General features: G+C 53.4%; 1 protein-coding gene across 1 annotated transcript in view; it reads left to right on the plus strand.

Annotated features, from left to right (window-relative positions):
- Positions 1-27,382, plus strand: part of smpd4 (sphingomyelin phosphodiesterase 4) — a 187,076-nt gene that overhangs the window by 34,876 nt on the left and 124,818 nt on the right. The window contains exons 2-5 of the mRNA XM_059983506.1: positions 15,800-16,059; positions 16,525-16,600; positions 21,605-21,713; positions 26,164-26,216. Of these exons, the coding sequence (XP_059839489.1) occupies positions 15,800-16,059; positions 16,525-16,600; positions 21,605-21,713; positions 26,164-26,216 (498 nt within the window). The remainder of the gene's footprint in view (positions 1-15,799; positions 16,060-16,524; positions 16,601-21,604; positions 21,714-26,163; positions 26,217-27,382) is intronic.

Consider the following 27,382-nt stretch of genomic DNA (forward strand, 5'->3'; position numbering starts at 1 on the left):
GGGGGGGTTGAGTGTAGCCCACCCTGTGTATCTGGTGTAAGAGCTGGGGGGGTGAGTGTGTGAGTGTAGCCCACCCTGTGTATCTGGTGTAAGAGCTGGGGGGGGGGGTGAGTGTAGCCCACCCTGTGTACCTGGTGTAAGAGCTGGGGGGGGGTGAGTGTGTGAGTGTAGCCCACCCTGTGTATCTGGTGTAAGAGCTGGGGGGGTGAGTGTGTGTGTGTAGCCCACCCTGTGTATCTGGTGTAAGAGCTGGGGGCTGTGAGTGTGTGTGTAGCCCACCCTGTGTATCTGGTGTAAGAGCTGGGGGGGGGTGAGTGTAGCCCACCCTGTGTATCTGGTGTAAGAGCTGGGGGGGTTGGGGGGGGTTGAGTGTAGCCCACCCTGTGTATCTGGTGTAAGAGCTGGGGGGGTGGGGGGGTTGAGTGTAGCCCACCCTGTGTATCTGGTGTAAGAGCTGGGGGGGGGGTGAGAGTGTGTGTAGCCCACCCTGTGTACCTGGTGTAAGAGCTGGGGGGGGTGAGTGTGTGTGTCGCCCACCCTGTGTATCTGGTGTAAGAGCTGGGGGGGGGGGTGAGTGTGTGAGTGTAGCCCACCCTGTGTATCTGGTGTAAGAGCTGGGGGGGGTGAGTGTGTGTGTGTAGCCCACCCTGTGTATCTGGTGTAAGAGCTGGGGGGGCTGAGTGTGTGTGTCGCCCACCCTGTGTATCTAGTGTAAGAGCTGGGGGGGGGGGTGAGTGTGTGTGTGTCGCCCACCCTGTGTATCTGGTGTAAGAGCTGGGGGGGTGAGTGTGTGTGTGTCGCCCACCCTGTGTATCTGGTGTAAGAGCTGGGGGGGTGAGTGTGTGTGTGTAACCCACCCTGTGTATCTGGTGTAAGAGCTGGGGGGGTGAGTGTGTGAGTGTCGCCCACTCTGTGTATCTGGTGTAAGAGCTGGGGGGTGAGTGTGTGTGTGTAGCCCACCCTGTGTATCTGGTGTAAGAACTGGGGGGGTGAGTGTGTGAGTGTAGCCCACCCTGTGTATCTGGTGTAAGAGCTGGGGGGGGTGGGGGGGTTGAGTGTAGCCCACCCTGTGTATCTGTTGTAAGAGCTGGGGGGGGTGGGGGGGGTGAGTGTAGCCCACCCTGTGTATCTGGTGTAAGAGCTGGGGTGGGGTGAGTGTGTGTGTGTAGCCCACCCTGTGTATCTGGTGTAAGAGCTGCGGGGGGGTGAGTGTGTGTGTAGCCCACCCTGTGTATCTGGTGTAAGAGCTGGGGGGGTGAGTGTGTGAGTGTAGCCCACCCTGTGTATCTGGTGTAAGAGCTGGGGGGGTGAGTGTGTGTGTGTAGCCCACCCTGTGTATCTGGTGTAGAGCTGGGGGGGGGGGTGAGTGTGTGAGTGTAGCCCACCCTGTGTACCTGGTGTAAGAGCTGGGGGGGTGAGTGTGTGAGTGTCGCCCACTCTGTGTATCTGGTGTAAGAGCTGGGGGGGTGTGTGTGTGTGTGTAGCCCACCCTGTGTATCTGGTGTAAGAGCTGGGGGGGGGGTGAGTGTGTGTGTAGCCCACCCTGTGTATCTGGTGTAAGAGCTGGGGTGGGGTGAGTGTGTTTATATGTATGCAGTGTAACCCACCCTGTGTATCTGGTGTAAGAGCTGGGGGGGGGGTTGAGTGTAGCCCACCCTGTGTATCTGGTGTAAGAGCTGGGGGGGGTGGGGGGGTGAGTGTAGCCCACCCTGTGTACCTGGTGTAAGAGCTGGGGGGGTGAGTGTGTGAGTGTAGCCCACCCTGTGTATCTGGTGTAAGAGCTGGGGGGGGGGTGAGTGTGTGAGTGTAGCCCACCCTGTGTATCTGGTGTAAGAGCTGGGGGGGTGAGTGTGTGTGTGTAGCCCACCCTGTGTACCTGGTGTAAGAGCTGGGGGGGTGAGTGTGTGAGTGTCGCCCACTCTGTGTATCTGGTGTAAGAGCTGAGGGGGTGTGAGTGTGTGAGTGTAGCCCACCCTGTGTATCTGGTGTAAGAGCTGGGGGGGGTGGGGGGGGTGTGAGTGTAACCCACCCTGTGTATCTGGTGTAAGAGCTGGGGGGGTGAGTGTGTGTGTGTAGCCCACCCTGTGTATCTGGTGTAAGAGCTGGGGGGGGGGGGTTGAGTGTAGCCCACCCTGTGTATCTGGTGTAAGAGCTGGGGGGGGGGGTTGAGTGTAGCCCACCCTGTGTATCTGGTGTAAGAGCTGGGGGGGGGGTGAGTGTGTGAGTGTAGCCCACCCTGTGTACCTGGTGTAAGAGCTGGGGGGGTGAGTGTGTGAGTGTAGCCCACCCTGTGTATCTGGTGTAAGAGCTGGGGGGGGGGTGAGTGTAGCCCACCCTGTGTATCTGGTGTAAGAGCTGGGGGGGGGGGGTGAGTGTGTGAGTGTAGCCCGCCCTGTGTATCTAGTGTAAGAGCTGGGGGGGGGTGAGTGTGTGAGTGTAGCCCACCCTGTGTACCTGGTGTAAGAGCTGGGGGGGGGGGGTGAGTGTGTGAGTGTAGCCCACCCTGTGTATCTGGTGTAAGAGCTGGGGGGGTGAGTGTGTGTGTGTAGCCCACCCTGTGTATCTGGTGTAAGAGCTGGGGGGGTGAGTGTGTGTGTGTAGCCCACCCTGTGTATCTGGTGTAAGAGCTGGGGGGGTGAGTGTAGCCCGCCCTGTGTATCTAGTGTAAGAGCTGGGGGGGGGTGAGTGTGTGAGTGTAGCCCACCCTGTGTATCTGGTGTAAGAGCTGGGGGGGTGAGTGTGTGTGTGTAGCCCACCCTGTGTATCTGGTGTAAGAGCTGGGGGGGGGGTGAGTGTAGCCCACTCTGTGTACCTGGTGTAAGAGCTGGGGGGGGTGGGGGGGTGAGTGTAGCCCACCCTGTGTATCTGGTGTAAGAGCTGGGGGGGGTGAGTGTGTGTGTGTAGCCCACCCTGTGTATCTGGTGTAAGAGCTGGGTGGGGTGAGTGTGTGTGTAGCCCACCCTGTGTATCTGGTGTAAGAGCTGGGGGGGTGAGTGTGTGTGTGTGTGTAGCCCACCCTGTGTATCTGGTGTAAGAGCTGGGGGGGGTGAGTGTGTGTGTAGCCCACCCTGTGTATCTGGTGTAAGAGCTGGGGGGGTGGGGTGAGTGTGTGTGTAGCCCACCCTGTGTATCTGGTGTAAGAGCTGGGGGGGTGAGTGTGTGTGTGTGTGTAGCCCACCCTGTGTATCTGGTGTAAGAGCTGGGGGGGGTGGTGAGTGTGTGTGTGTAGCCCACCCTGTGTATCTGGTGTAAGAGCTGGGGGGGGGTGAGTGTGTGTGTAGCCCACCCTGTGTACCTGGTGTAAGAGCTGGGGGGGGGTGGGGGGGGTGAGTGTAGCCCGCCCTGTGTATCTGGTGTAAGAGCTGGGGGGGGGGGTGAGTGTGTGTGTGTAGCCCACCCTGTGTATCTGGTGTAAGAGCTGGGGGGGGGGTGAGTGTGTGTGTGTAGCCCACCCTGTGTATCTGGTGTAAGAGCTGGGGGGGCGTGGGGGGGTGAGTGTAGCCCACCCTGTGTATCTGGTGTAAGAGCTGGGGGGGTGAGTGTGTGTGTAGCCCACCCTGTGTATCTGGTGTAAGAGCTGGGGGGGGGGGGTGTGTGAGTGTAGCCCACCCTGTGTATCTGGTGTAAGAGCTGGGGGGGTGAGTGTGTGAGTGTAGCCCACCCTGTGTATCTGGTGTAAGAGCTGGGGGGGTGAGTGTGTGAGTGTCGCCCACTCTGTGTATCTGGTGTAAGAGCTGGGGGGGTGAGTGTGTGAGTGTAGCCCACCCTGTGTATCTGGTGTAAGAGCTGGGGGGGGTGAGTGTGTGAGTGTAGCCCACCCTGTGTATCTGGTGTAAGAGCTGGGGTGGGGTGAGTGTGTGTGTAGCCCGCCCTGTGTATCTGGTGTAAGAGCTGGGGGGGTGAGTGTGTGAGTGTCGCCCACTCTGTGTATCTGGTGTAAGAGCTGGGGGGGGTGAGTGTGTGTGTAGCCCACCCTGTGTATCTGGTGTAAGAGCTGGGGGGGGGGTGAGTGTGTGAGTGTAGCCCACTCTGTGTACCTGGTGTAAGAGCTGGGGGGGGGGGTGAGTGTGTGTGTGTAGCCGACCCTGTGTACCTGGTATAAGAGCTGGGTGGGGTGAGTGTGTGAGTGTAGCCCACCCTGTGTATCTGGTGTAAGAGCTGGGGGGGTGAGTGTGTGTGTGTGTGTAGCCCACCCTGTGTATCTGGTGTAAGAGCTGGGGGGGTGGGTGAGTGTGTGTGTAGCCCACCCTGTGTATCTGGTGTAAGAGCTGGGGGGGTGAGTGTGTGTGTGTAGCCCACCCTGTGTATCTGGTGTAAGAGCTGGGGGGGTGAGTGTGTGTGTGTAGCCCGCCCTGTGTATCTGGTGTAAGAGCTGGGGGGGGTGAGTGTGTGAGTGTAGCCCACCCTGTGTATCTGGTGTAAGAGCTGGGGGGGTGAGTGTGTGTGTGTAGCCCGCCCTGTGTATCTGGTGTAAGAGCTGGGGGGGGTGAGTGTGTGAGTGTAGCCCACCCTGTGTATCTGGTGTAAGAGCTGGGGGGGGGGGTGAATGTGTGTGTGTAGCCCACCCTGTGTATCTGGTGTAAGAGCTGGGGGGGGGTGAGTGTGTGTGTGTAGCCCACCCTGTGTATCTGGTGTAAGAGCTGGGGGGGTGAGTGTGTGTGTGTAGCCCACCCTGTGTATCTGGTGTAAGAGCTGGGGGGGTGAGTGTGTGTGTGTAGCCCACCCTGTGTATCTGGTGTAAGAGCTGGGGGGGTGAGTGTGTGAGTGTAGCCCACCCTGTGTATCTGGTGTAAGAGCTGGGGGGGTGAGTGTGTGTGTGTAGCCCACCCTGTGTACCTGGTGTAAGAGCTGGGGGGGTGAGTGTGTGTGTGTAGCCCACCCTGTGTACCTGGTGTAAGAGCTGGGGGGGTGAGTGTGTGAGTGTAACCCACCCTGTGTATCTGGTGCAAAAGCTGGGGGGGGGGGATGAGTGTGTGTGTTGCCCACCCTGTGTATCTGGTGTAAGAGCTGGGGGGGGGGGGTGAGTGTAGCCCACCCTGTGTATCTGGTGTAAGAGCTGGGGGGGTGAGTGTGTGTGTGTAGCCCACCCTGTGTATCTGGTGTAAGAGCTGGGGGGGGGGGTCGAGTGTAGCCCACCCTGTGTACCTGGTGTAAGAGCTGGGGGGGTGAGTGTGTGTGTAGCCCACCCTGTGTATCTGGTGTAAGAGCTGGGGGGGTGAGTGTGTGAGTGTAGCCCACCCTGTGTATCTGGTGTAAGAGCTGGGGGGGTGAGTGTGTGTGTGTAGCCCGCCCTGTGTATCTGGTGTAAGAGCTGGGGGGGTGAGTGTGTGAGTGTAGCCCACCCTGTGTATCTGGTGTAAGAGCTGGGGGGGGGTGAGTGTGTGAGTGTAGCCCACCCTGTGTATCTGGTGTAAGAGCTGGGGGGGTGAGTGTGTGAGTGTAGCCCACCCTGGGTATCTGGTGTAAGAGCTGGGGGGGGGTGAGTGTGTGAATGTAGCCCACCCTGTGTATCTGGTGTAAGAGCTGGGGGGGGGGGTGTGAGTGTAGCCCACCCTGTGTATCTGGTGTAAGAGCTGGGGGGGTGAGTGTGTGAGTGTAACCCACCCTGTGTATCTGGTGTAAGAGCTGAGGGGGGGGGTGAGTGTGTGTGTAGCCCACCCTGTGTATCTGGTGTAAGAGCTGGGGGGGGGGGTGGGTGAGTGTGAGTGTCGCCCGCCCTGTGTATCTGGTGTAAGAGCTGGGGGGGTGAGTGTGTGTGTTGCCCACCCTGTGTATCTGGTGTAAGAGCTGGGGGGGTGAGTGTGTGTGTGTAGCCCGCCCTGTGTATCTGGTGTAAGAGCTGGGGGGGGTGAGTGTGTGAGTGTAGCCCACCCTGTGTATCTGGTGTAAGAGCTGGGGGGGTGAGTGTGTGTGTGTAGCCCGCCCTGTGTATCTGGTGTAAGAGCTGGGGGGGGTGAGTGTGTGAGTGTAGCCCACCCTGTGTATCTGGTGTAAGAGCTGGGGGGGGTGAGTGTGTGAGTGTAGCCCACCCTGTGTATCTGGTGTAAGAGCTGGGGGGGGGGGTGAATGTGTGTGTGTAGCCCACCCTGTGTATCTGGTGTAAGAGCTGGGGGGGGGTGAGTGTGTGTGTGTAGCCCACCCTGTGTATCTGGTGTAAGAGCTGGGGGGGTGAGTGTGTGTGTGTAGCCCACCCTGTGTATCTGGTGTAAGAGCTGGGGGGGTGAGTGTGTGTGTGTAGCCCACCCTGTGTATCTGGTGTAAGAGCTGGGGGGGTGAGTGTGTGTGTGTAGCCCACCCTGTGTACCTGGTGTAAGAGCTGGGGGGGGTGAGTGTGTGTGTGTAGCCCACCCTGTGTACCTGGTGTAAGAGCTGGGGGGGTGAGTGTGTGAGTGTAACCCACCCTGTGTATCTGGTGCAAAAGCTGGGGGGGGGGGATGAGTGTGTGTGTTGCCCACCCTGTGTATCTGGTGTAAGAGCTGGGGGGGGGGGGTGAGTGTAGCCCACCCTGTGTACCTGGTGTAAGAGCTGGGGGGGTGAGTGTGTGTGTAGCCCACCCTGTGTATCTGGTGTAAGAGCTGGGGGGGTGAGTGTGTGAGTGTAGCCCACCCTGTGTATCTGGTGTAAGAGCTGGGGGGGTGAGTGTGTGTGTGTAGCCCGCCCTGTGTATCTGGTGTAAGAGCTGGGGGGGTGAGTGTGTGAGTGTAGCCCACCCTGTGTATCTGGTGTAAGAGCTGGGGGGGGGTGAGTGTGTGAGTGTAGCCCACCCTGTGTATCTGGTGTAAGAGCTGGGGGGGTGAGTGTGTGAGTGTAGCCCACCCTGGGTATCTGGTGTAAGAGCTGGGGGGGGGTGAGTGTGTGAATGTAGCCCACCCTGTGTATCTGGTGTAAGAGCTGGGGGGGGGGGTGTGAGTGTAGCCCACCCTGTGTATCTGGTGTAAGAGCTGGGGGGGTGAGTGTGTGAGTGTAACCCACCCTGTGTATCTGGTGTAAGAGCTGAGGGGGGGGGTGAGTGTGTGTGTAGCCCACCCTGTGTATCTGGTGTAAGAGCTGGGGGGGGGGGGTGGGTGAGTGTGAGTGTCGCCCGCCCTGTGTATCTGGTGTAAGAGCTGGGGGGGTGAGTGTGTGTGTTGCCCACCCTGTGTATCTGGTGTAAGAGCTGGGGTTGGGTGAGTGTGTGAGTGTAGCCCACCCTGTGTATCTGGTGTAAGAGCTGGGGGGGGGGTGGGGGGGTGAGTGTAGCCCACCCTGTGTATCTGGTGTAAGAGCTGGGGGGGTGAGTGTGTGTGTGTGTGTGTGTAGCCCACCCTGTGTATCTGGTGTAAGAGCTGGGGGGGGTGAGTGTGTGTGTCGCCCACCCTGTGTATCTGGTGTAAGAGCTGGGGGGGTGAGTGTGTGTGTGTGTGTAGCCCACCCTGTGTATCTGGTGTAAGAGCTGGGGGGGGTGAGTGTGTGTGTCGCCCACCCTGTGTATCTGGTGTAAGAGCTGGGGGGGTGAGTGTAGCCCACTCTGTGTATCTGGTGTAAGAGCTGGGGGGGTGAGTGTGTGAGTGTAGCCCACCCTGTGTATCTGGTGTAAGAGCTGGGGGGGTGAGTGTGTGTGTGTAGCCCACCCTGTGTATCTGGTGTAAGAGCTGGGGGGGTGAGTGTGTGTGTGTAGCCCACCCTGTGTATCTGGTGTAAGAGCTGGGGGGGTGAGTGTGTGTGTGTAGCCCACCCTGTGTATCTGGTGTAAGAGCTGGGGGGGTGAGTGTGTGTGTGTAGCCCACCCTGTGTATCTGGTGTAAGAGCTGGGGGGTTGAGTGTGTGTGTGTAGCCCACCCTGTGTATCTGGTGTAAGAGCTGGGGGGGTGAGTGTGTGTGTGTAGCCCACCCTGTGTATCTGGTGTAAGAGCTGGGGGGGGTGAGTGTGTGAGTGTAACCCACCCTGTGTATCTGGTGTAAGAGCTGGGGGGGGGGATGAGTGTGTGTGTGTAGCCCACCCTGTGTATCTGGTGTAAGAGCTGGGGGGGTGGGGGGGTGAGTGTGTGAGTGTAGCCCACCCTGTGTATCTGGTGTAAGAGCTGGGGGGGTGGGGGGGTGAGTGTGTGTATAGCCCACCCTGTGTATCTGGTGTAAGAGCTGGGGGGGTGAGTGTGTGTGTAGCCCACCCTGTGTATCTGGTGTAAGAGCTGGGGGGGTGAGTGTGTGTGTAGCCCACCCTGTGTATCTGGTGTAAGAGCTGGGGGGGGGTGAGTGTGTGTGTAGCCCACCCTGTGTATCTGGTGTAAGAGCTGGGGGGGGGGTGAGTGTGTGAGTGTAGCCCGCCCTGTGTATCTGGTGTAAGAGCTGGGGGGGGGTGAGTGTGTGAGTGTAGCCCACCCTGTGTATCTGGTGTAAGAGCTGGGGGGGGGTGGGGGGGGGTGAGTGTAGCCCACCCTGTGTATCTGGTGTAAGAGCTGGGGGGGGGTGGGGGGGGGTGAGTGTAGCCCACCCTGTGTATCTGGTGTAAGAGCTGGGGGGGGGTGGGGGGGGGTGAGTGTAGCCCACCCTGTGTATCTGGTGTAAGAGCTGGGGGGGTGGGGGGGTGAGTGTGTGAGTGTAGCCCACCCTGTGTATCTGGTGTAAGAGCTGGGGGGGTGGGGGGGGTGAGTGTGTGTATAGCCCACCCTGTGTATCTGGTGTAAGAGCTGGGGGGGTGAGTGTGTGTGTAGCCCACCCTGTGTATCTGGTGTAAGAGCTGGGGGGGGGGGGTGTGTGTGTGTAGCCCACCCTGTGTATCTGGTGTAAGAGCTGGGGGGGTGAGTGTGTGAGTGTAGCCCGCCCTCTGTATCTGGTGTAAGAGCTGGGGGGGGGTGAGTGTGTGTGTGTAGCCCACCCTGTGTACCTGGTGTAAGAGCTGGGAGGGGGGGGTGAGTGTGTGAGTGTAGCCCGCCCTGTGTATCTAGTGTAAGAGCTGGGGGGGGGTGAGTGTGTGTGTGTAGCCCACCCTGTGTATCTGGTGTAAGAGCTGGGGGGGTGAGTGTGTGTGTAGCCCACCCTGTGTATCTGGTGTAAGAGCTGGGGGGGTGAGTGTGTGTGTAGCCCACCCTGTGTATCTGGTGTAAGAGCTGGGGGGGGGTGGGGGGGTGAGTGTAGCCCACCCTGTGTATCTGGTGTAAGAGCTGGGGTGGGTGGGGGGGGTGAGTGTAGCCCACCCTGTGTATCTGGTGTAAGAGCTGGGGGGGGTGAGGGGGGTTGAGTGTAGCCCACCCTGTGTATCTGGTGTAAGAGCTGGGGGGGGTGGGGGGGGTGTGTGTTGCCCACCCTGTGTACCTGGTGTAAGAGCTGGGGGGGTGGGGTGAGTGTGTGAGTGTAGCCCACCCTGTGTACCTGGTGTAAGAGCTGGGGGGGTGGGGTGAGTGTGTGAGTGTAGCCCGCCCTGTGTATCTGGTGTAAGAGCTGGGGGGGTGAGTGTGTGTGTAGCCCACCCTGTGTATCTGGTGTAAGAGCTGGGTGGGGTGAGTGTGTGTGTAGCCCACCCTGTGTATCTGGTGTAAGAGCTGGGGGGGGTGGGGGGGGTGTGTGTTGCCCACCCTGTGTATCTGGTGTAAGAGCTGGGGGTGGGGTGAGTGTGTGTGTAGCCCACCCTGTGTATCTGGTGTAAGAGCTGGGGGGGGGGGGTGAGTGTGTGTGTGTGTAGCCCACCCTGTGTATCTGGTGTAAGAGCTGGGGGGGTGAGTGTGTGTGTGTAACCCACCCTGTGTATCTGGTGTAAGAGCTGGGGGGGGGTGGGGGGGGTGAGTGTAGCCCACCCTGTGTATCTGGTGTAAGAGCTGGGGGGGGGGGGGGGGTGTGAGTGTAGCCCACCCTGTGTATCTGGTGTAAGAGCTGGGGGGGGGGGTGAGTGTGTGAGTGTAACCCACCCTGTGTATCTGGTGTAAGAGCTGGGGGGGTGAGTGTGTGTGTGTAGCCCACCCTGTGTACCTGGTGTAAGAGCTGGGGGGGGTGGGGGGGGTTGTGTGTAGCCCACCCTGTGTATCTGGTGTAAGAGCTGGGGGGGTTGGGGGGGGTTGAGTGTAGCCCACCCTGTGTATCTGGTGTAAGAGCTGGGGGGGGGTGAGTGTGTGTGTAGCCCACCCTGTGTATCTGGTGTAAGAGCTGGGGGGGGTGGGGGGGTTGAGTGTAGCCCACCCTGTGTATCTGGTGTAAGAGCTGGGGGGGGGGTGAGAGTGTGTGTAGCCCACCCTGTGTACCTGGTGTAAGAGCTGGGGGGGGTGAGTGTGTGTGTCGCCCACCCTGTGTATCTGGTGTAAGAGCTGGGGGGGTGAGTGTGTGTGTGTAGCCCACCCTGTGTATCTGGTGTAAGAGCTGGGGGGGGTGAGTGTGTGTGTGTAGCCCACCCTGTGTATCTGGTGTAAGAGCTGGGGGGGGGGTGAGTGTGTGTGTCGCCCACCCTGTGTATCTGGTGTAAGAGCTGGGGGGGGGGGTGAGTGTGTGTGTGTAGCCCACCCTGTGTACCTGGTGTAAGAGCTGGGGGGGGTGAGTGTGTGAGTGTATCCCGCCCTGTGTATCTGGTGTAAGAGCTGGGGGGGGGTGAGTGTGTGAGTGTAGCCCACCCTGTGTATCTGGTGTAAGAGCTGGGGGGGGGGTGAGTGTGTGAGTGTAGCCCACCCTGTGTACCTGGTGTAAGAGCTGGGGGGGGGGGGTGAGTGTGTGTGTGTAGCCCACCCTGTGTATCTGGTGTAAGAGCTGGGGGGGGGGTGAGTGTGTGTGTGTAGCCCACCCTGTGTACCTGGTGTAAGAGCTGGGGGGGGTGAGTGTGTGAGTGTAGCCCGCCCTCTGTATCTGGTGTAAGAGCTGGGGGGGGGGTGAGTGTGTGAGTGTAGCCCACCCTGTGTATCTGGTGTAAGAGCTGGGGGGGGGGGTGAGTGTGTGAGTGTAACCCACCCTGTGTATCTAGTGTAAGAGCTGGGGGGGGGGTGAGTGTGTGTGTGTAGCCCACCCTGTGTATCTGGTGTAAGAGCTGGGGGGGTGAGTGTGTGTGTGTAGCCCACCCTGTGTATCTGGTGTAAGAGCTGGGGGGGGGGGTGAGTGTGTGAGTGTAGCCCACCCTGTGTATCTGGTGTAAGAGCTGGGGGGGGTGGGGGGTGTGAGTGTAGCCCACCCTGTGTATCTGGTGTAAGAGCTGGGGGGGGGGGGTGGGTGAGTGTGAGTGTCGCCCGCCCTGTGTATCTGGTGTAAGAGCTGGGGGGGTGAGTGTGTGTGTTGCCCGCCCTGTGTATCTGGTGTAAGAGCTGGGGGGGGTGAGTGTGTGTGTCGCCCACCCTGTGTATCTGGTGTAAGAGCTGGGGGGGGTGAGTGTGTGTGTCGCCCACCCTGTGTATCTAGTGTAAGAGCTGGGGGGGGGGGGTGAGTGTGTGTGTGTCGCCCACCCTGTGTATCTGGTGTAAGAGCTGGGGGGGTGAGTGTGTGTGTGTCGCCCACCCTGTGTATCTGGTGTAAGAGCTGGGGGGGTGAGTGTGTGTGTGTAACCCACCCTGTGTATCTGGTGTAAGAGCTGGGGGGGTGAGTGTGTGAGTGTCGCCCACTCTGTGTATCTGGTGTAAGAGCTGGGGGGGTGAGTGTGTGTGTGTAGCCCACCCTGTGTATCTGGTGTAAGAGCTGGGGGGGTGAGTGTGTGTGTTGCCCGCCCTGTGTATCTGGTGTAAGAGCTGGGGGGGGTGAGTGTGTGTGTCGCCCACCCTGTGTATCTGGTGTAAGAGCTGGGGGGGGTGAGTGTGTGTGTGTAGCCCGCCCTGTGTATCTGGTGTAAGAGCTGGGGGGGTGAGTGTGTGTGTGTAGCCCACCCTGTGTATCTGGTGTAAGAGCTGGGGGGGTGAGTGTGTGTGTAGCCCACCCTGTGTATCTGGTGTAAGAGCTGGGGGGGGTGAGTGTGTGTGTGTAGCCCACCCTGTGTATCTGGTGTAAGAGCTGGGGGGGTGAGTGTGTGTGTAGCCCACCCTGTGTATCTGGTGTAAGAGCTGGGGGGGGTGAGTGTGTGTGTGTAGCCCACCCTGTGTATCTGGTGTAAGAGCTGGGGGGGGGGGGTGAGTGTGTGTGTGTGTAGCCCACCCTGTGTATCTGGTGTAAGAGCTGGGGGGGTGAGTGTGTGTGTGTAGCCCACCCTGTGTATCTGGTGTAAGAGCTGGGGGGGTGAGTGTGTGTGTGTAGCCCACCCTGTGTATCTGGTGTAAGAGCTGGGGGGGTGAGTGTGTGTGTGTAGCCCACCCTGTGTATCTGGTGTAAGAACTGGGGGGGTGAGTGTGTGAGTGTAGCCCACCCTGTGTATCTGGTGTAAGAGCTGGGGGGGGTGGGGGGGGTTGAGTGTAGCCCACCCTGTGTATCTGTTGTAAGAGCTGGGGGGGGTGGGGGGGGTGAGTGTAGCCCACCCTGTGTATCTGGTGTAAGAGCTGGGGTGGGGTGAGTGTGTGTGTGTAGCCCACCCTGTGTATCTGGTGTAAGAGCTGGGGGGGGTGGGGGGGGTTGAGTGTAGCCCACCCTGTGTATCTGGTGTAAGAGCTGGGGGGGTGAGTGTGTGTGTGTAGCCCACCCTGTGTATCTGGTGTAAGAGCTGGGGGGGGGGGGGGGTGAGTGTGTAGCCCACCCTGTGTATCTGGTGTAAGAGCTGGGGGGGGTGGGGGGGGGTTGAGTGTAGCCCACCCTGTGTATCTGGTGTAAGAGCTGGGGGGGGTGAGTGTGTGAGTGTAGCCCACCCTGTGTATCTGGTGTAAGAGCTGGGGGGGGTGAGTGTGTGAGTGTAGCCCACCCTGTGTATCTGGTGTAAGAGCTGGGGGGGGTGGGGGGGGTGAGTGTAGCCCACCCTGTGTATCTGGTGTAAGAGCTGGGGGGGTGAGTGTGTGAGTGTAGCCCACCCTGTGTATGTGGTGTAAGAGCTGGGGGGGTGAGTGTGTGTGTGTAGCCCACCCTGTGTATCTGGTGTAAGAGCTGGGGGGGGTGGGGGGGGTTGAGTGTAGCCCACCCTCTGTATCTGGTGTAAGAGCTGGGGGGGGTGGGGGGGGTGAGTGTAGCCCACCCTGTGTATCTGGTGTAAGAGCTGGGGGGGTGAGTGTGTGAGTGTAGCCCACCCTGTGTATGTGGTGTAAGAGCTGGGGGGGGTGGGGGGGGTTGAGTGTAGCCCACCCTGTGTATCTGGTGTAAGAGCTGGGGGGGTGAGTGTGTGAGTGTAGCCCACCCTGTGTATCTGGTGTAAGAGCTGGGGGGGGGGGTGAGTGTAGCCCACCCTGTGTACCTGGTGTAAGAGCTGGGGGGGGTGAGTGTGTGAGTGTAGCCCACCCTGTGTATCTGGTGTAAGAGCTGGGGGGGTGAGTGTGTGTGTGTAGCCCACCCTGTGTATCTGGTGTAAGAGCTGGGGGCTGTGAGTGTGTGTGTAGCCCACCCTGTGTATCTGGTGTAAGAGCTGGGGGGGGGTGAGTGTAGCCCACCCTGTGTATCTGGTGTAAGAGCTGGGGGGGTTGGGGGGGGTTGAGTGTAGCCCACCCTGTGTATCTGGTGTAAGAGCTGGGGGGGGTGGGGGGGTTGAGTGTAGCCCACCCTGTGTATCTGGTGTAAGAGCTGGGGGGGGGGGTGAGAGTGTGTGTAGCCCACCCTGTGTACCTGGTGTAAGAGCTGGGGGGGGTGAGTGTGTGTGTCGCCCACCCTGTGTATCTGGTGTAAGAGCTGGGGGGGGGGTGAGTGTGTGAGTGTAGCCCACCCTGTGTATCTGGTGTAAGAGCTGGGGGGGGTGAGTGTGTGTGTGTAGCCCACCCTGTGTATCTGGTGTAAGAGCTGGGGGGGCTGAGTGTGTGTGTGTAGCCCACCCTGTGTATCTGGTGTAAGAGCTGGGGGGGGTGAGTGTGTGTGTGTAGCCCACCCTGTGTATCTGGTGTAAGAGCTGGGGGGGGGGTGAGTGTGTGTGTCGCCCACCCTGTGTATCTGGTGTAAGAGCTGGGGGGGGGGGTGAGTGTGTGTGTGTAGCCCACCCTGTGTATCTGGTGTAAGAGCTGGGGTGGGGTGAGTGTGTGAGTGTAGCCCACCCTGTGTATCTAGTGTAACAGCTGGGGGGGGGTGAGTGTGTGTGTGTAGCCCACCCTGTGTATCTGGTGTAAGAGCTGGGGGGGGGGTGAGTGTGTGTGTGTAGCCCACCCTGTGTACCTGGTGTAAGAGCTGGGGGGGGTGAGTGTGTGAGTGTATCCCGCCCTCTGAATCTGGTGTAAGAGCTGGGGGCGGGGTGAGTGTGTGTGTGTAGCCCACCCTGTGTATCTGGTGTAAGAGCTGGGGGGGGGGTGAGTGTGTGAGTGTAACCCACCCTGTGTATCTAGTGTAACAGCTGGGGGGGGGGTGAGTGTGTGTGTGTAGCCCACCCTGTGTATCTGGTGTAAGAGCTGGGGGGGGGGTGAGTGTGTGTGTGTAGCCCACCCTGTGTACCTGGTGTAAGAGCTGGGGGGGGTGAGTGTGTGAGTGTAGCCCGCCCTCTGTATCTGGTGTAAGAGCTGGGGGGGGGGGTGAGTGTGTGAGTGTAGCCCACCCTGTGTATCTGGTGTAAGAGCTGGGGGGGTGAGTGTGTGTGTGTAGCCCACCCTGTGTATCTGGTGTAAGAGCTGGGGGGGGGGTGAGTGTGTGAGTGTAGCCCACCCTGTGTATCTGGTGTAAGAGCTGGGGGGGTGAGTGTGTGTGTGTAGCCCACCCTGTGTATCTGGTGTAAGAGCTGGGGGGGGGTGAGTGTGTGAGTGTAACCCACCCTGTGTATCTAGTGTAAGAGCTGGGGGGGGGTGAGTGTGTGTGTGTAGCCCACCCTGTGTATCTGGTGTAAGAGCTGGGGGGGTGAGTGTGTGTGTGTAGCCCACCCTGTGTATCTGGTGTAAGAGCTGGGGGGGGGGTGAGTGTGTGAGTGTAGCCCGCCCTGTGTATCTGGTGTAAGAGTTGGGGGGGGGGTGAGTGTGTGTGTGTAGCCCACCCTGTGTATCTAGTGTAAGAGCTGGGGGGGGGTGAGTGTGTGTGTGTAGCCCACCCTGTGTACCTGGTGTAAGAGCTGGGGGGGGTGAGTGTGTGAGTGTAGCCCGCCCTGTGTATCTAGTGTAAGAGCTGGGGGGGGGGTGAGTGTGTGTGTGTAGCCCACCCTGTGTATCTGGTGTAAGAGCTGGGGGGGGGTGAGTGTGTGTGTGTAGCCCACCCTGTGTACCTGGTGTAAGAGCTGGTGGGGGGTGAGTGTGTGAGTGTAGCCCGCCCTGTGTATCTGGTGTAAGAGCTGGGGGGGGGTGAGTGTGTGAGTGTAGCCCACCCTGTGTATCTGGTGTAAGAGCTGGGGGGGTGAGTGTGTGAGTGTAGCCCGCCCTGTGTACCTGGTGTAAGAGCTGGGTGGGGGTGAGTGTGTGAGTGTAGCCCGCCCTGTGTATCTGGTGTAAGAGCTGGGGGGGGGTGAGTGTGTGAGTGTAGCCCACCCTGTGTATCTGGTGTAAGAGCTGGGGGGGTGAGTGTGTGAGTGTAGCCCGCCCTGTGTACCTGGTGTAAGAGCTGGGGGGGTGAGTGTGTGAGTGTAGCCCACCCTGTGTATCTGGTGTAAGAGCTGGGGGGGGGGGGTGAGTGTGTGAGTGTAGACCACCCTGTGTATTTGGTGTAAGAGCTGGGGGGGTGGGGTGAGTGTGTGAGTGTAGCCCACCCTGTGTATCTGGTGTAAGAGCTGGGGGGGGTGGGTGAGTGTGTGTGTGTAGCCCACCCTGTGTATCTGGTGTAAGAGCTGGCGGGCATTGGGCCTCTGGTCCCTTCACTCTCCTCTGCCTCTGCACTGGCTATTGCCCCTCTATAGTTCTACAATCTGTTGTCGTGTCCTGATCAAGAGTTAACTGTGTGGACTGAGAACGGCTTGATACACAATTGGAAAGGTGCACAACTCATCCAGGCTTTTGTTCTGCATCTTTCCCAGGAGCTCCATTTAATTTTCCCGTGGCTAATGGAGGCGATCTTTGGGAGCCACGATGGGACGGCTGTGGGCTGGAATTTGTGCTACTTGCAGTGCCGAAATAATCCAAGTGATTATGCAGCCGTGGTAGAGTTCCTGGATCCCAGGTATGGTCGTTCTGGGTCTGAAATGGGAGCAAGGAGCGGGGATGAGCAGGTCATTGAAATGGAAAAACATATCCTTTGAGCAGAGCGGCATTTCATCAGTCAGAGGGTGGTGAATCAGTGTCTCTGTGGAGGCCAAGTCATTGATATATTCAAAGTGGAGGTTGATTAGTAAAGGCATAAAAGGTCATGGGGAGAATGGGGTTGAGACGGGTATTAAATCAGCCATGATGGAAGGGCAGAGCAACTCCAATGGGCCAAATGGCTTCATCCTGTTTTATGGCCTAATCTGCTGAGTATTTCCAGCATCTGTGTTTTTTCTTAACCTTAGCTCTTCTGGGTGTCTTGAGATTGTGCTGGATGGTACATAAATCTGATAACTCATTTATTCTCTGCTCACTCTGACTTTGTATGTGAACAGACATGGAGAGTCCTGTCCTTACCGTTACATATTTCACTGTTTGGCAGTGGCCCAATGATGAAGTTGGTTTACAAGCTGCATGCTGAAGATTACAAGTATGAATTCCCCATCGTGTACCTTCCTGTGAGTATGAATTATTCTGTATTGGTGATTAAATGGTGTGCTAGATTATGTTGTTTGAAATGACCTTAACGGATTAGGAGACTTTTCTCTTTGCTACAATTGCTGACTCAGTTCTGAGGACCAGTGGTTTCGGGGTTTTGCTTAGCTAGCTGCTTCTCGCCATACCAGCTGTAAGGAGAATGTGTGCGTCTCCCAGCTGTAGGCACTTGTTCAGCTGTCCACTAGACTTCCCACAAAGGCATTCTTCCCACCTCGTGGCGTTCTTTTAACCACAGGGACGACAGGTATTCAGGTCAGATCACTCAAGTGGCTTGTGGTGGCTTTGCCGGTCAAATCCTTGACCCAAGAATTGATCGGTCAAAAAAGGAGAATTGGACGGAACTGCTTCCAACCGTAGGACCCAGCCGATGTGGTGGGACCCTTGTGATGCAGTTGAACATGTGCGCACAGGTGACTTTTCATTTGGGATAGCATTTAGAATCTGTGCATTGGGAGTAGACAGAAAGCCGATGTAAATGACGGAGCACTTCATGTCATAAACATCCCTCTTACTCTGTTCCCCCCACCAACCCACCCAGTATTTCCTGGCTCCTGTGGTAACATCTGCAAACCCTATTGGCTTTATTTACACCCCAAACCCACAGAACGGAAGCAAATCGTCTACGATCCAGACTGTGATATCACTTTTCGAGCTAGTTTTTCAAAAGCTTGTGAAGGATAGTGCGTAGGAGCAATTGCCACTTTGGGCTGACTGTCGACTGGCTGTACAAGTTGAAGCCCATCTGTCAACGGTGATCTGCTCTGCGGTTCAGATCGGAGCCAGTGCCTGTAGGTATGAAAGCATTCTCAATCCAGGATTTTGTGATTCTGCTGCGACAGACCTTATTTTAAACTTCCCAGATCAGTAATATTGACTCAATCTTTGTTTGGCAAAACCTTGCAACCTTGGTACGTTACTGGATGGAGCGGGAGCTCAGATCACCCAAGTGACAGGACTGTGAGTCTCGGCTGATCTGTCGCAGTAGTTATGCGGGATTTCAACATGCAGGTGAACTGGGAGAATCAGGTTGGTGCTGGACCCCAGGATAGGGAGTTTGTAGAGTGTCTACGGGATTCATTCTTGGAACAGCTTGTACGAGAGCCAACCAGGGACAAGACCATTCTGGATTTAGTGTTATGTAATGAACAGGATTTGATAAGCGATCTTGCAGTAAAGGAGCCATTAGGAGGTAGTGATCACAATATGATGTTTTTATCTGCAATTTGAGAAGGATAAGGGCAGCTCGGAGATGTCAGTGTTGCAGAAGAACAGGGGAAACTGTGGAGCCATGAGGGAGGAGCTGGCCAAAGTTGACTGGACGGATATCCTAGCAGAAAAGACAGTGGAACCGCAATGGCAGGTATTCTTGGGAATAATGCACAAGGAGCAAAATCAGTTCATCCCACAGAGAAGGAAAGATTCAAAGGGGGGAAAGGGGCCACAGTGGTTCACAAAGGAAGTCAGAGATTGTATAGCATTAAAAAAAAAAGGAAGTAAGACAGAGCTAAGGTGAGTGGGAGGACAGATGATTGGGAAGATTTTAAAGGAACAACAGAACTTAACTAAAAAGGCAATACAGGGAGAAAAAATGATGTATGAATGCAAGCTAGCCAGGAATATAAAGGAGGATAGTAAAAGCTTTTGTAGGTATGTGAAGAGAAAGAAGATAGTTAAGAACAATGTTGGGCCCTTGAAGAATGAATTGGGTGAAATTGTTATGGGAAACAGAGAAATGGCAGAAGAATTTAATGAGTACTTTAGATCTGTCTTCACCAAGGAAGACACACGCAATCTCCCAGATGTATGGATGGGCCAAGGACATAGGGTAACAGAGGAAATGAAACAGATTGACATTAGGAAGGAAACGGTGATGAGTAGACTGATGGGACTGAAGGCTGACAAATCCCCAGGTCCAGATGGTCTGCATCCTAGGGTACTAAAGGAGGTGGCCCTGGAAATTGCGGATGCATTGGTAATCATTTTCCAATGTTCCTTAGATTCAGGATCAGTTCCTGAGGATTGGAGAATGGTTAATGTTATCCCACTTCTTAAGAAAGGAGGGAGGGAGAAAGCAGAGAACTATCGACCTGTCAGCCTGACATCGGTGGTGGGGAAGATGCTAGAGTTCATTATTAAGGATGAAATAGTGGCATATCTAGATAGCAGTGATACGATTGGGCTGAGCCAGCATGGATTTACCAAGGGTAAATCATGCTTGACTAATCTGTTGGAGTTTTTCGAGGATGTAACCAGGAAGTTAGACGGGGGAGATCCAGTGGATGTAGTGTATCTCGATTTTCAGAAGGCATTTGATAAGGTCCCACATAGAAGATTGGTGGGTAAAATCAAAGCTCAAGTCCTCGGGGGGAAGGCATTGACATGGATAGAAAACTGGTGGGCAGATAGAAAGCAAAGGGTAGCGGTGAATGGGTGTTTCTCGGAATGGCAGGTGGTGACTGGTGGGGTGCCACAGGGCTCGGTATTGGGAACACAGCTGTTTACAATTAACGTCAACGATTTAGATGAAGGCATTGAGAATAACATCAGCAAATTTGCTGATGATACTAAGCTGGGTGGCAGTGTGACATGTGATGAGGATGTTAGGAGAATTCAGGGTGACTTGGATAGGCTGGGTGAGTGGGCAGATACTTGGCAGATGACGTTTAATGTGAATATGTGTGAGGTTATCCACTTTGGGAGTAAGAACAGGAAGGCAGATTATTATCTGAACGGTGTAGAGTTAGGTAAGGGAGAAATACAAAGAGATTTAGGAGTCCTTGTTCATCAGTCACTGAAGGTGAATGAGCAAGTGCAGCAGGCAGTGAAGAAGGCTAATGGAATGTTGGCCTTTATTACAAAGGGAATTGAGTACAAGAGCAAGGAAATCCTCTTGCATTTGTACAGGGCCCTGGTGAGACCACACCTGGAGTATTGTGTACAGTTTTGGTCTCCAGGGTTAAGGAAGGACATCCTGGCTGTAGAGGAAGTGCAGCGTAGATTCACGAGGTTAATTCCTGGGATGTCTGGACTGTCTTACGCAGAGAGGTTAGAGAGACTGGGCTTGTACACGCTGGAATTAAGGAGATTGAGAGGGGATCTGATTGAAACATATAGGATTATTAAGGGATTGGACAAGATAGAGGCATGAAATATGTTCCAGATGCTGGGAGTGTCCAGTACCAGAGGGCATGGTTTGAGAATAAGGGGTAGGTCATTTAGGACAGAGTAAAGGAAAAACTTCTTCTCCCAGAGAGTTGTGGGTGTCTGGAATGCACTGCCTCGGAAGGTAGTTGAGGCCAATTCTCTGGATGCTTTCAAGAAGGAGCTAGATAGGTATCTTATGGATAGGGGAATCAAGGGATATGGGGACAAGGCAGGAACTGGGTATTGATAGTAGATGATCAGCCATGATCTCAAAACGGCAGTGCAGGCTCGAAGGGCCGAATGGTCTACTTCTGCACCTATTGTCTGTTGTTGTCTCATAAACCTGGCTCTTGAATGAAACTACAGATCTCTGGGTAGGGAGCTCCAAAGGTTCACAATCTTCTGAGAAAAGAAGTTCCTCTGCTCAGTTTTAATTGGCTGACCCATCATCCAACAACCCTGACTCCTACTCTGAGACTCCCCACCGTGAACAGCAACTTCATGTTCACTTTTGAGTTTTCATCTTTCATTGAGGTCACTTGATTTTCCGAGCTTTAAAGAGCAAGCACCAATTTTGCTGAATCTTCCCTTGTAAGGCAATCCCTCGGCACGGATCAGTCTGGTGACTAAACAGAAAATACTTGGCAAGTCTGGCAACACCCATGAAGGGGAACCGGGGGTTAACGTGATGGGGGGGGGGGGGTGAGAGGCTCTGAAAAATACAAGTGAAGACAGCTGAAAGATGGTGGATGACAAAGGACGTGCACAGGTTATTACCATTCCCAATACACTTCTTCATTAGTCTCTACTTTGTATCAGCTCTATCATCACTTATTCCTGAAGCAGACTTGACAACTCTTATTTCTACGAGGAACTCTCACAATTCTGAGCTCCCAATCTCCTGAAAATCACACTGTCAATTATAAAATGGGCAAGTGCTGAGCACTTCATCCCGAACATAAACAGTGCAGGAGCATAAAATAAATTTTCCAGCAGCTTGGCTTTCCACTTGCTTGGATGCTGTCTTGCAGCCCTCTGCAGTGGTCTCACAAGGGGCTTAATAAGCTTAGAATTGTGTCAGAGCAAAAGTTTCATCTTTCATCATATCCAGATATATCAAAGTTGAGTTTATTTTCATATGCACAGGTGCAATGAAAATCTTACCCCACAGTAGCATCACAGTTATCTGGCTTCATATAGGTAATATTCACAGGAAAACAGAACGTTGTTTTTCCAAGAAAGAATGTAATTAGAGCGGTCTATTTCAAAGTGGTCATAACATTGCTAAACTACGGTGATTAGAGTTGTACTGGGTTGGTTTAAGAACTGTAGGGGAATTAAGGGCTATGGGGAAAAGGCAGGTGGGTGGAGATGAGTCCATGGCCAGATCAGCCATGATCTCATTGAATGACGGAGCAGGCTCAATGGGCAAGATGGCCGACTCCTGCCCCTGTTTCTTATGTTCTCATGAAGGGGGAGTCAATATTTTGGGTTATTGAGCAACTTTTGAAAGAGAAGCATATTCTCGTCACCAACATTCTTGCCTGTGCAACAAATGGGGCACCATTTGTAGCTTTAAGTAGATTTGAATATTATTTTGCAATTACGTGTCACTGTTTTGAATTTAGTTCCTATTTTCTTTCACTGTGCACCATAAATCCGAATAGTTCAGTTTTTAATCTAATGGCTAAAGAGGAGGGGCGCTGGGCATGTGGCCTTGGATCCAAGGCAGCAGTAACCTAAAAACATTTGCTGTAGAGTCAAACCTTAACTGATCAGAAACAGCTTCTAATCTGAGTCTGTGTTTCTCTGTTTCCCAGGGTCCTGTGAAGGCATCGCTCCAGGAAGGTGTCCTGCCCGACTCCCCACTGTATCACAACAAGCTCCAGTTTCCTCTGTCGGGACTGACCAGCCTCAGCCTCTCCCTCAGTATCCTCTGTCTTGTACATTTCAGTCGTGCTTTCTCCATTAATTCACTGCTACTTCTTAGTGTGAATAGCTAGTTCCAGCACTTTCATGGGTGGTATCCATGCTGTTCTTTGCAAAAGCTTTATCCTAGGTGTTTATATTTTAAGGTTTGAAATCCTTTTTATAATCCAGTAGTGGCTGAAAATGGAATTTATCATTCACTGTTCACTTGCTGTATCTTGCATCTGTGAAGTCTCAGTTAATAATTTGAACTTGTATCTTACTCCAAGGCAAATCTGAAGGAGAGTAACAGGTGCAGGTTATATTAATTGTGCTTAAAAATGTGAACAATTTGGGTGTTGGTAGTGTTTTACAATAGGGTGTAGTCAGGCATTAAGGGTGGACATTTCAGGACCTTGAGCTGTGACTGAGGGAACCTCACATCAAACCACAGATGCTAGTTCATTGTGCTGATACTGACAGTAGGAACTGCTCTCGTGGGTCCTGTGGGAATGCATGAAACTTGTGTTGTCTCCATTAACACTCAATGCTGTAGCAACAAACCAGACAGGCTAGCCGTGCCCCTCAGATATCTCACCCCACGAAACGCTTCCTCGGAGGCAAAGCAGGTGGTGCTTGCATCTTGGGGGAGGGGAGGACCAAGCTGCGGGGCCTCCTCTGACTTTGACTCCTTCGAGTAGGCATTGAGATCTGTCTGCCTTGTCTTCAGTTTCCCTTGGAGCAGGACATCATCACCTTGCTGTTTTACTCCCATTATCGACGAACTTGCGTGATCTTGGTGATGCTAGTGCTGTGGAATTCTGTGGTGAGGTTTCTTGCTGGAGTTTCCTCTTCTCCATCCGTGTCCTCAGATTCACCCAGGACGTGTTGCTCTGCCAATTCTCAAAGCTGTTATTAAGGCTCTCACTTAGAGGATGCAATAACTTTTCAACATCGCCATGATTAACGTCCTCTAATCCCACTTCACTAGCCAGTTCAATGATGTTCTGGATGACTGGTTCTGCCTGAAGTTCTGGGAAGTTGCATGCTTTTGGCCAAGACTTCTTCCACACTCTGTTCATGCAGTTTGACGTTGTTTCATCCCAGGCTGCTCTAATATTGTCTACAACTTTCAGCACACTAGCTTTTCTGACAGATTGTTTGTCTTGACTTGTTTCCTCTACAAGTTGCTTGACCGTGGTGAAGTTAGTAGGTTTTAAAATTCGATTTCACTCCTCGATCCATTGGTTGGAGTAATGAAGTGGTGTTGGGTGGAGGTAGACCACTTCTATAGGAATGCAGGTCCGAAGCGTGTCCAGATTCTCAGGGTGGCCTGGAGCGTTATCAAGCACCAAGAATGGTTTAAGTTTAAGGTCCTGCTCCTCACAAAAACGTCTCACTGCTGGCTAAAAATGTGAAACAAGCCAACTTTGGAAGACATCAATTGTCACCCGGGCTTTTCTTGTTTATTTTCCAAGTCGCTGATAGACTTGACTTTAAGATGTCTTTCATTGCTCGTGGTGTTTCAGAGTGACACACAATCATAGGCTTTAAATGTAGTCACCTTTAGCATTGCCTTTCAGCAAGAGAGTTAACCGGTCCTTTGTGCCTTGAACCCAGATGCACGTTTCTTCTCGGGAGATGAGAGTACGAAAAGGTGTTCTTTTCAAAAAATAGACCTGTTTCACCCCCAGTGAAGATGAGCTCGGGAGGATAATCATCCTTTTCAAGTATGGCCTTCAGTGTTGCAGGGAAGTCCTGGGCTGCCTTGCGCTAGCCGCTTCACCGAAGATACGTATGCTATGGAAGTTACAGCGCTATTTAAATCTATCAAACCAGCCTCTGCTGGTTGTGAATGTTACCAACATTTCTTCTTCCTCTTCTTGAACATGATTGAAGATGCTTGTTGTCTCTTCCATTATCATCAGTTGGCTTAGGGACATGCTGTTCGGTCACCCACCCGTACATTTAGTCTATTTTCCTTTTTTTTCAAGCAAATGACTCCCTTGAATGAGTCACCTTCGTTGTTGATAGTTTTGAGGTTGTCATTGCAGAAGCTTTTATCTTGTCTGCATTTTTTTTATATATAATTGTTCTCATTGTCGACCTCAAAGAGGCGCCAATATCAAGCTGACGCTCACCAGCTTCCAAACGGCGTATCACGTCCACGCTGATGCTGTTCTAGACGTCTGAGATATACCACCCTGACTGGAAGTTGCAGAGTGTTTTCCAGACATTATGGATGGAAAAAATGGAGTAGATTGCCAAGGGTGTGTAACGCCCTGGTTCACACCTTTACTGTGATGCTGTGGGTGTCTCTGTAAGAGCGGCCTGTCTGGGTTAGTGTTGATGATGAGGAAAGTGTGCCGTCCAGTTAGGATGGTGGAACTAGGGGCAGGTTTTCTCGGTGAGGGACACTTAAGGTTTGTTCGACGGAGATTAAGAGAGAAGGTGCTGGGAGAACCGATTGTAGGATACGGTGCTGTGGGAGGCCCGCTTTTTTGAGATGGAAGGTGGTGTGTGCTTTCACATTGACCGAGGGCCCGGCAAGTCAGTGACAGAGACATTCAAGATGAGTTCCAACTTGTGCACATTTGACTTTAATTAAATGGGCCCTTTTTGCTTTTTTTTCTTTCCTAACCCTTTAAGATTCATAAATGTAATTCCGTTAATTGTATGCAGTGTACTGTCTGTTGTTTCTTGGCACTGAGCTGTAACAGGGTAGCAAATTAAACAGCATCCATACAAACTGGGATGTCTCAGTCTCACAGGGTTGGTGGGACTGGAACGTGTCTGCCCTGGACGTACACAGCCAAGGAAACCGGGGGGGGGGTTCAGGCGCAAGAGCATTTACAGGTGTGAGGGAGGCAGAGTGTGAACTAATTCGAGATTGGCTGAGAGTGTATGTAGTGCGCTCTTATTGGCTGATTGAATGTTTACTGTAATGGAGGTTGTTTAGAATGAATTTTTGTCATTCAATAAAGAGTTGAATAACCGTGTTGTAAAGAATCAGTGCTAGCTGGGGTCTGACTGTAAAAGATTCCAGGCACCTCCTGTACCTGCTGCACGTCCCCTCCTGTCCCACATGCCATTGACTTTCTCTCTCCACAGATGCTGCCTGACTTGGGGAATATTTTCTCATATTTGTCACACTGTGATAGTTGATTCTCAGTTTTCTGTAAATAGTCTCTTAATCTTTCCGACTGTGTTCAGTCCCCTCCTCTTGCCACTTTGATTGCAAAGTATCCTTCCTCTACTTGGTATCCTTTCAACCGTGGAGTGCCAGAACGGAACGATATCCTGGAGCTGAAACCGAATGAATGACATGTCCTGGGGTATACTCTGTCCAGCTTGATAAAACCAAACAGCCTTTTTAACAACACTCTGGTTGTTACCACCTTTGACAAGTGTGAGTCGCTCACTGACAGTAACCGTTGGCATCACAGTCGCCTCTCTTGCAATTGCTTTTCTTCTCTAGTGACTCAGCTTGGGGGGGGGGGGGGGCGGCCTGACCCTGGCCATGTGGCTGTGGTTTCATAGTTTTTCCACTTTTTCACGATGGGCTGCACTGAGCTGAGCTACGTTCGTTGCCTTTGATGTGGTCTTGTACCCTTCCCCAGATTTACCTTCCCTGTTATTTCCCTGAATGTCTCGAATGCTCTTTGTCTTCATTTTGGTTTTGATCAAACCAAAATCTCCCATACTGTTGGACCTCACAGAGAGAGGCGGTGATCCTCCAGTTTTCAACATTAACAAACTGGGTGACGTAGTGAGCTAATAAACAGTACTGCACCTGAGGAAAGTTAGTGCAGTAATTACAAAGGTGACGAATACTTTTTCAGCCTCAGAATTTTGGTTTTTAATTTTGGTAAATTGACAGGTTTTGGAATTTTTCTTTTGATTTGACATGATGCGCAATGTTTTGTAGATTAACTCAAAATATCCTTATTCAACATACTTTAAATTTAGAAAATGTGAAAATAGTTGTGGGGGCTGAATACTCTTCAAGGCACTGTAATTACGGAATCCAGTTACTTTTGTAAAACAAAATGTATTTTCTGCTTATTCGAGGACAGCTGGCTGCCAAATCTATGATGTAATAAAATCCTGGAGCCTTTGTACAAATACTTTAACCCATCACCCCGACTGGAGTAGAGGTTGCCAACAGCAGCTCAGCAGTGTACTAGATCATTCTCCAGGTATAGTCCATCAAAAATCTTTCCTCCCCCCAGGGATGTGGCCTTTGCATCTTCTGTTGGCATTTCTGTCGCTCTGGGATTTTGCAGGGTGGGGTGACAGCCCACGTGCAAACTCCCTCCTTCTCAGCCAGGCTTGGGACCAACCGTAGAGGAGCTCCTTGTACTGTGCAAACGTTCTGAACTGTCACATTGGCAATAGGTAATGGAGAAGCTTTGATATTTGATACTTTTGAAAAGTAAACTTTGCTTTCATCCTTAACCTGTGTGACAAGATCCCTTTGAATATTATTTCTTCAATTTTGCTAGGCACCTTACTGCACCACGGGTAAGTAGCTGTTTCTGCATGTTGTGGCCTAAGTGTTTGGTCCATCCTCCTCCCCCAGCAGATGGACATCTCTTTATTTAGAGGTGTTTAAACATGTTGGTCACATGTGATCTGTAACTTGTTCTGTAAAGATAAAGCATTCCTTTTTAAAATTCAGAAAGGCAGCATCCATTATTAAGGACCTCCAACACCCAGGGCATGCCCTTTTCTCATTGTTACCATCAGGGAGGAGGTACAGAAGCCTGAAGGTACACACTCAGTGATTCAGGAACAGCTTCTTCCCCTCTGCCATCAGGGAGGAGGTACAGAAGCCTGAAGGCACACACTCAGTGATTCAGGAACAGCTTCTTCCCCTCTGCCATCTGATTCCTAAATGGACATTGAACCCACGAACACTGCCTCACTTCTTAAAATAAATATTATTTCTATTTTTTGCACAATTTTTAATCTATTCAATATACATATACTGTAATTTATTTATTTTCTTCTATATTATTCAGATTCAGTTTATTGTCATTTAAAAACCACAAATGTAATACAGTTAAAAAAATGAGACAACGTTCCTCCAGAATGGTATCACAAAAGCATATGACAAAACAGACTACACCAGAAAATCCACAAAATGTTTGGCAATCCCCAATCCAGAGTCTGGAGAGGCTGCTGTGTATTAATATCGCGCCACTGACTTAGCGCGTTCCCTGGAAAGGAGCTCCAAATCCACCAGACAAACAGGACCTGCACAAAACCACATAGTTAACAATAGCATAATTGATAAAAAAAAAACAGACCATAGGCACAGTAAAAATAGTCCAAAGATGTAAAGGACTGTTAAGTTCAAAAGAAATCACCACACAGTTTCCACAAGTCCCCAGGGTCCCGACAGACTCACCATCCCATGCCAGCAGCAGAAGGGAATACCCCCACTATGGACTTCCACGGTGCCCCCCGACTCAGCCTCGCAGACGCAGCACACAGTGAAAGTGACCTGACCGCAGCAGACTCCGAGTCCGTCGAACCTCCGAGTCGACAACCATCCCCTCCGGCACAGCTTCTCCGAGCACCATCCTCTGCCGAGCGTATTAAACATAGAAATATAGAAAATAGGTGCAGGAGTAGGACATTCGGCTCTTCGAGCCTGCACCGCCATTCAGTATGATCATGGCTGA

Source organism: Hypanus sabinus, chromosome 10 (assembly GCF_030144855.1).
Source record: "Hypanus sabinus isolate sHypSab1 chromosome 10, sHypSab1.hap1, whole genome shotgun sequence".
NCBI lineage: Eukaryota > Metazoa > Chordata > Chondrichthyes > Myliobatiformes > Dasyatidae > Hypanus > Hypanus sabinus.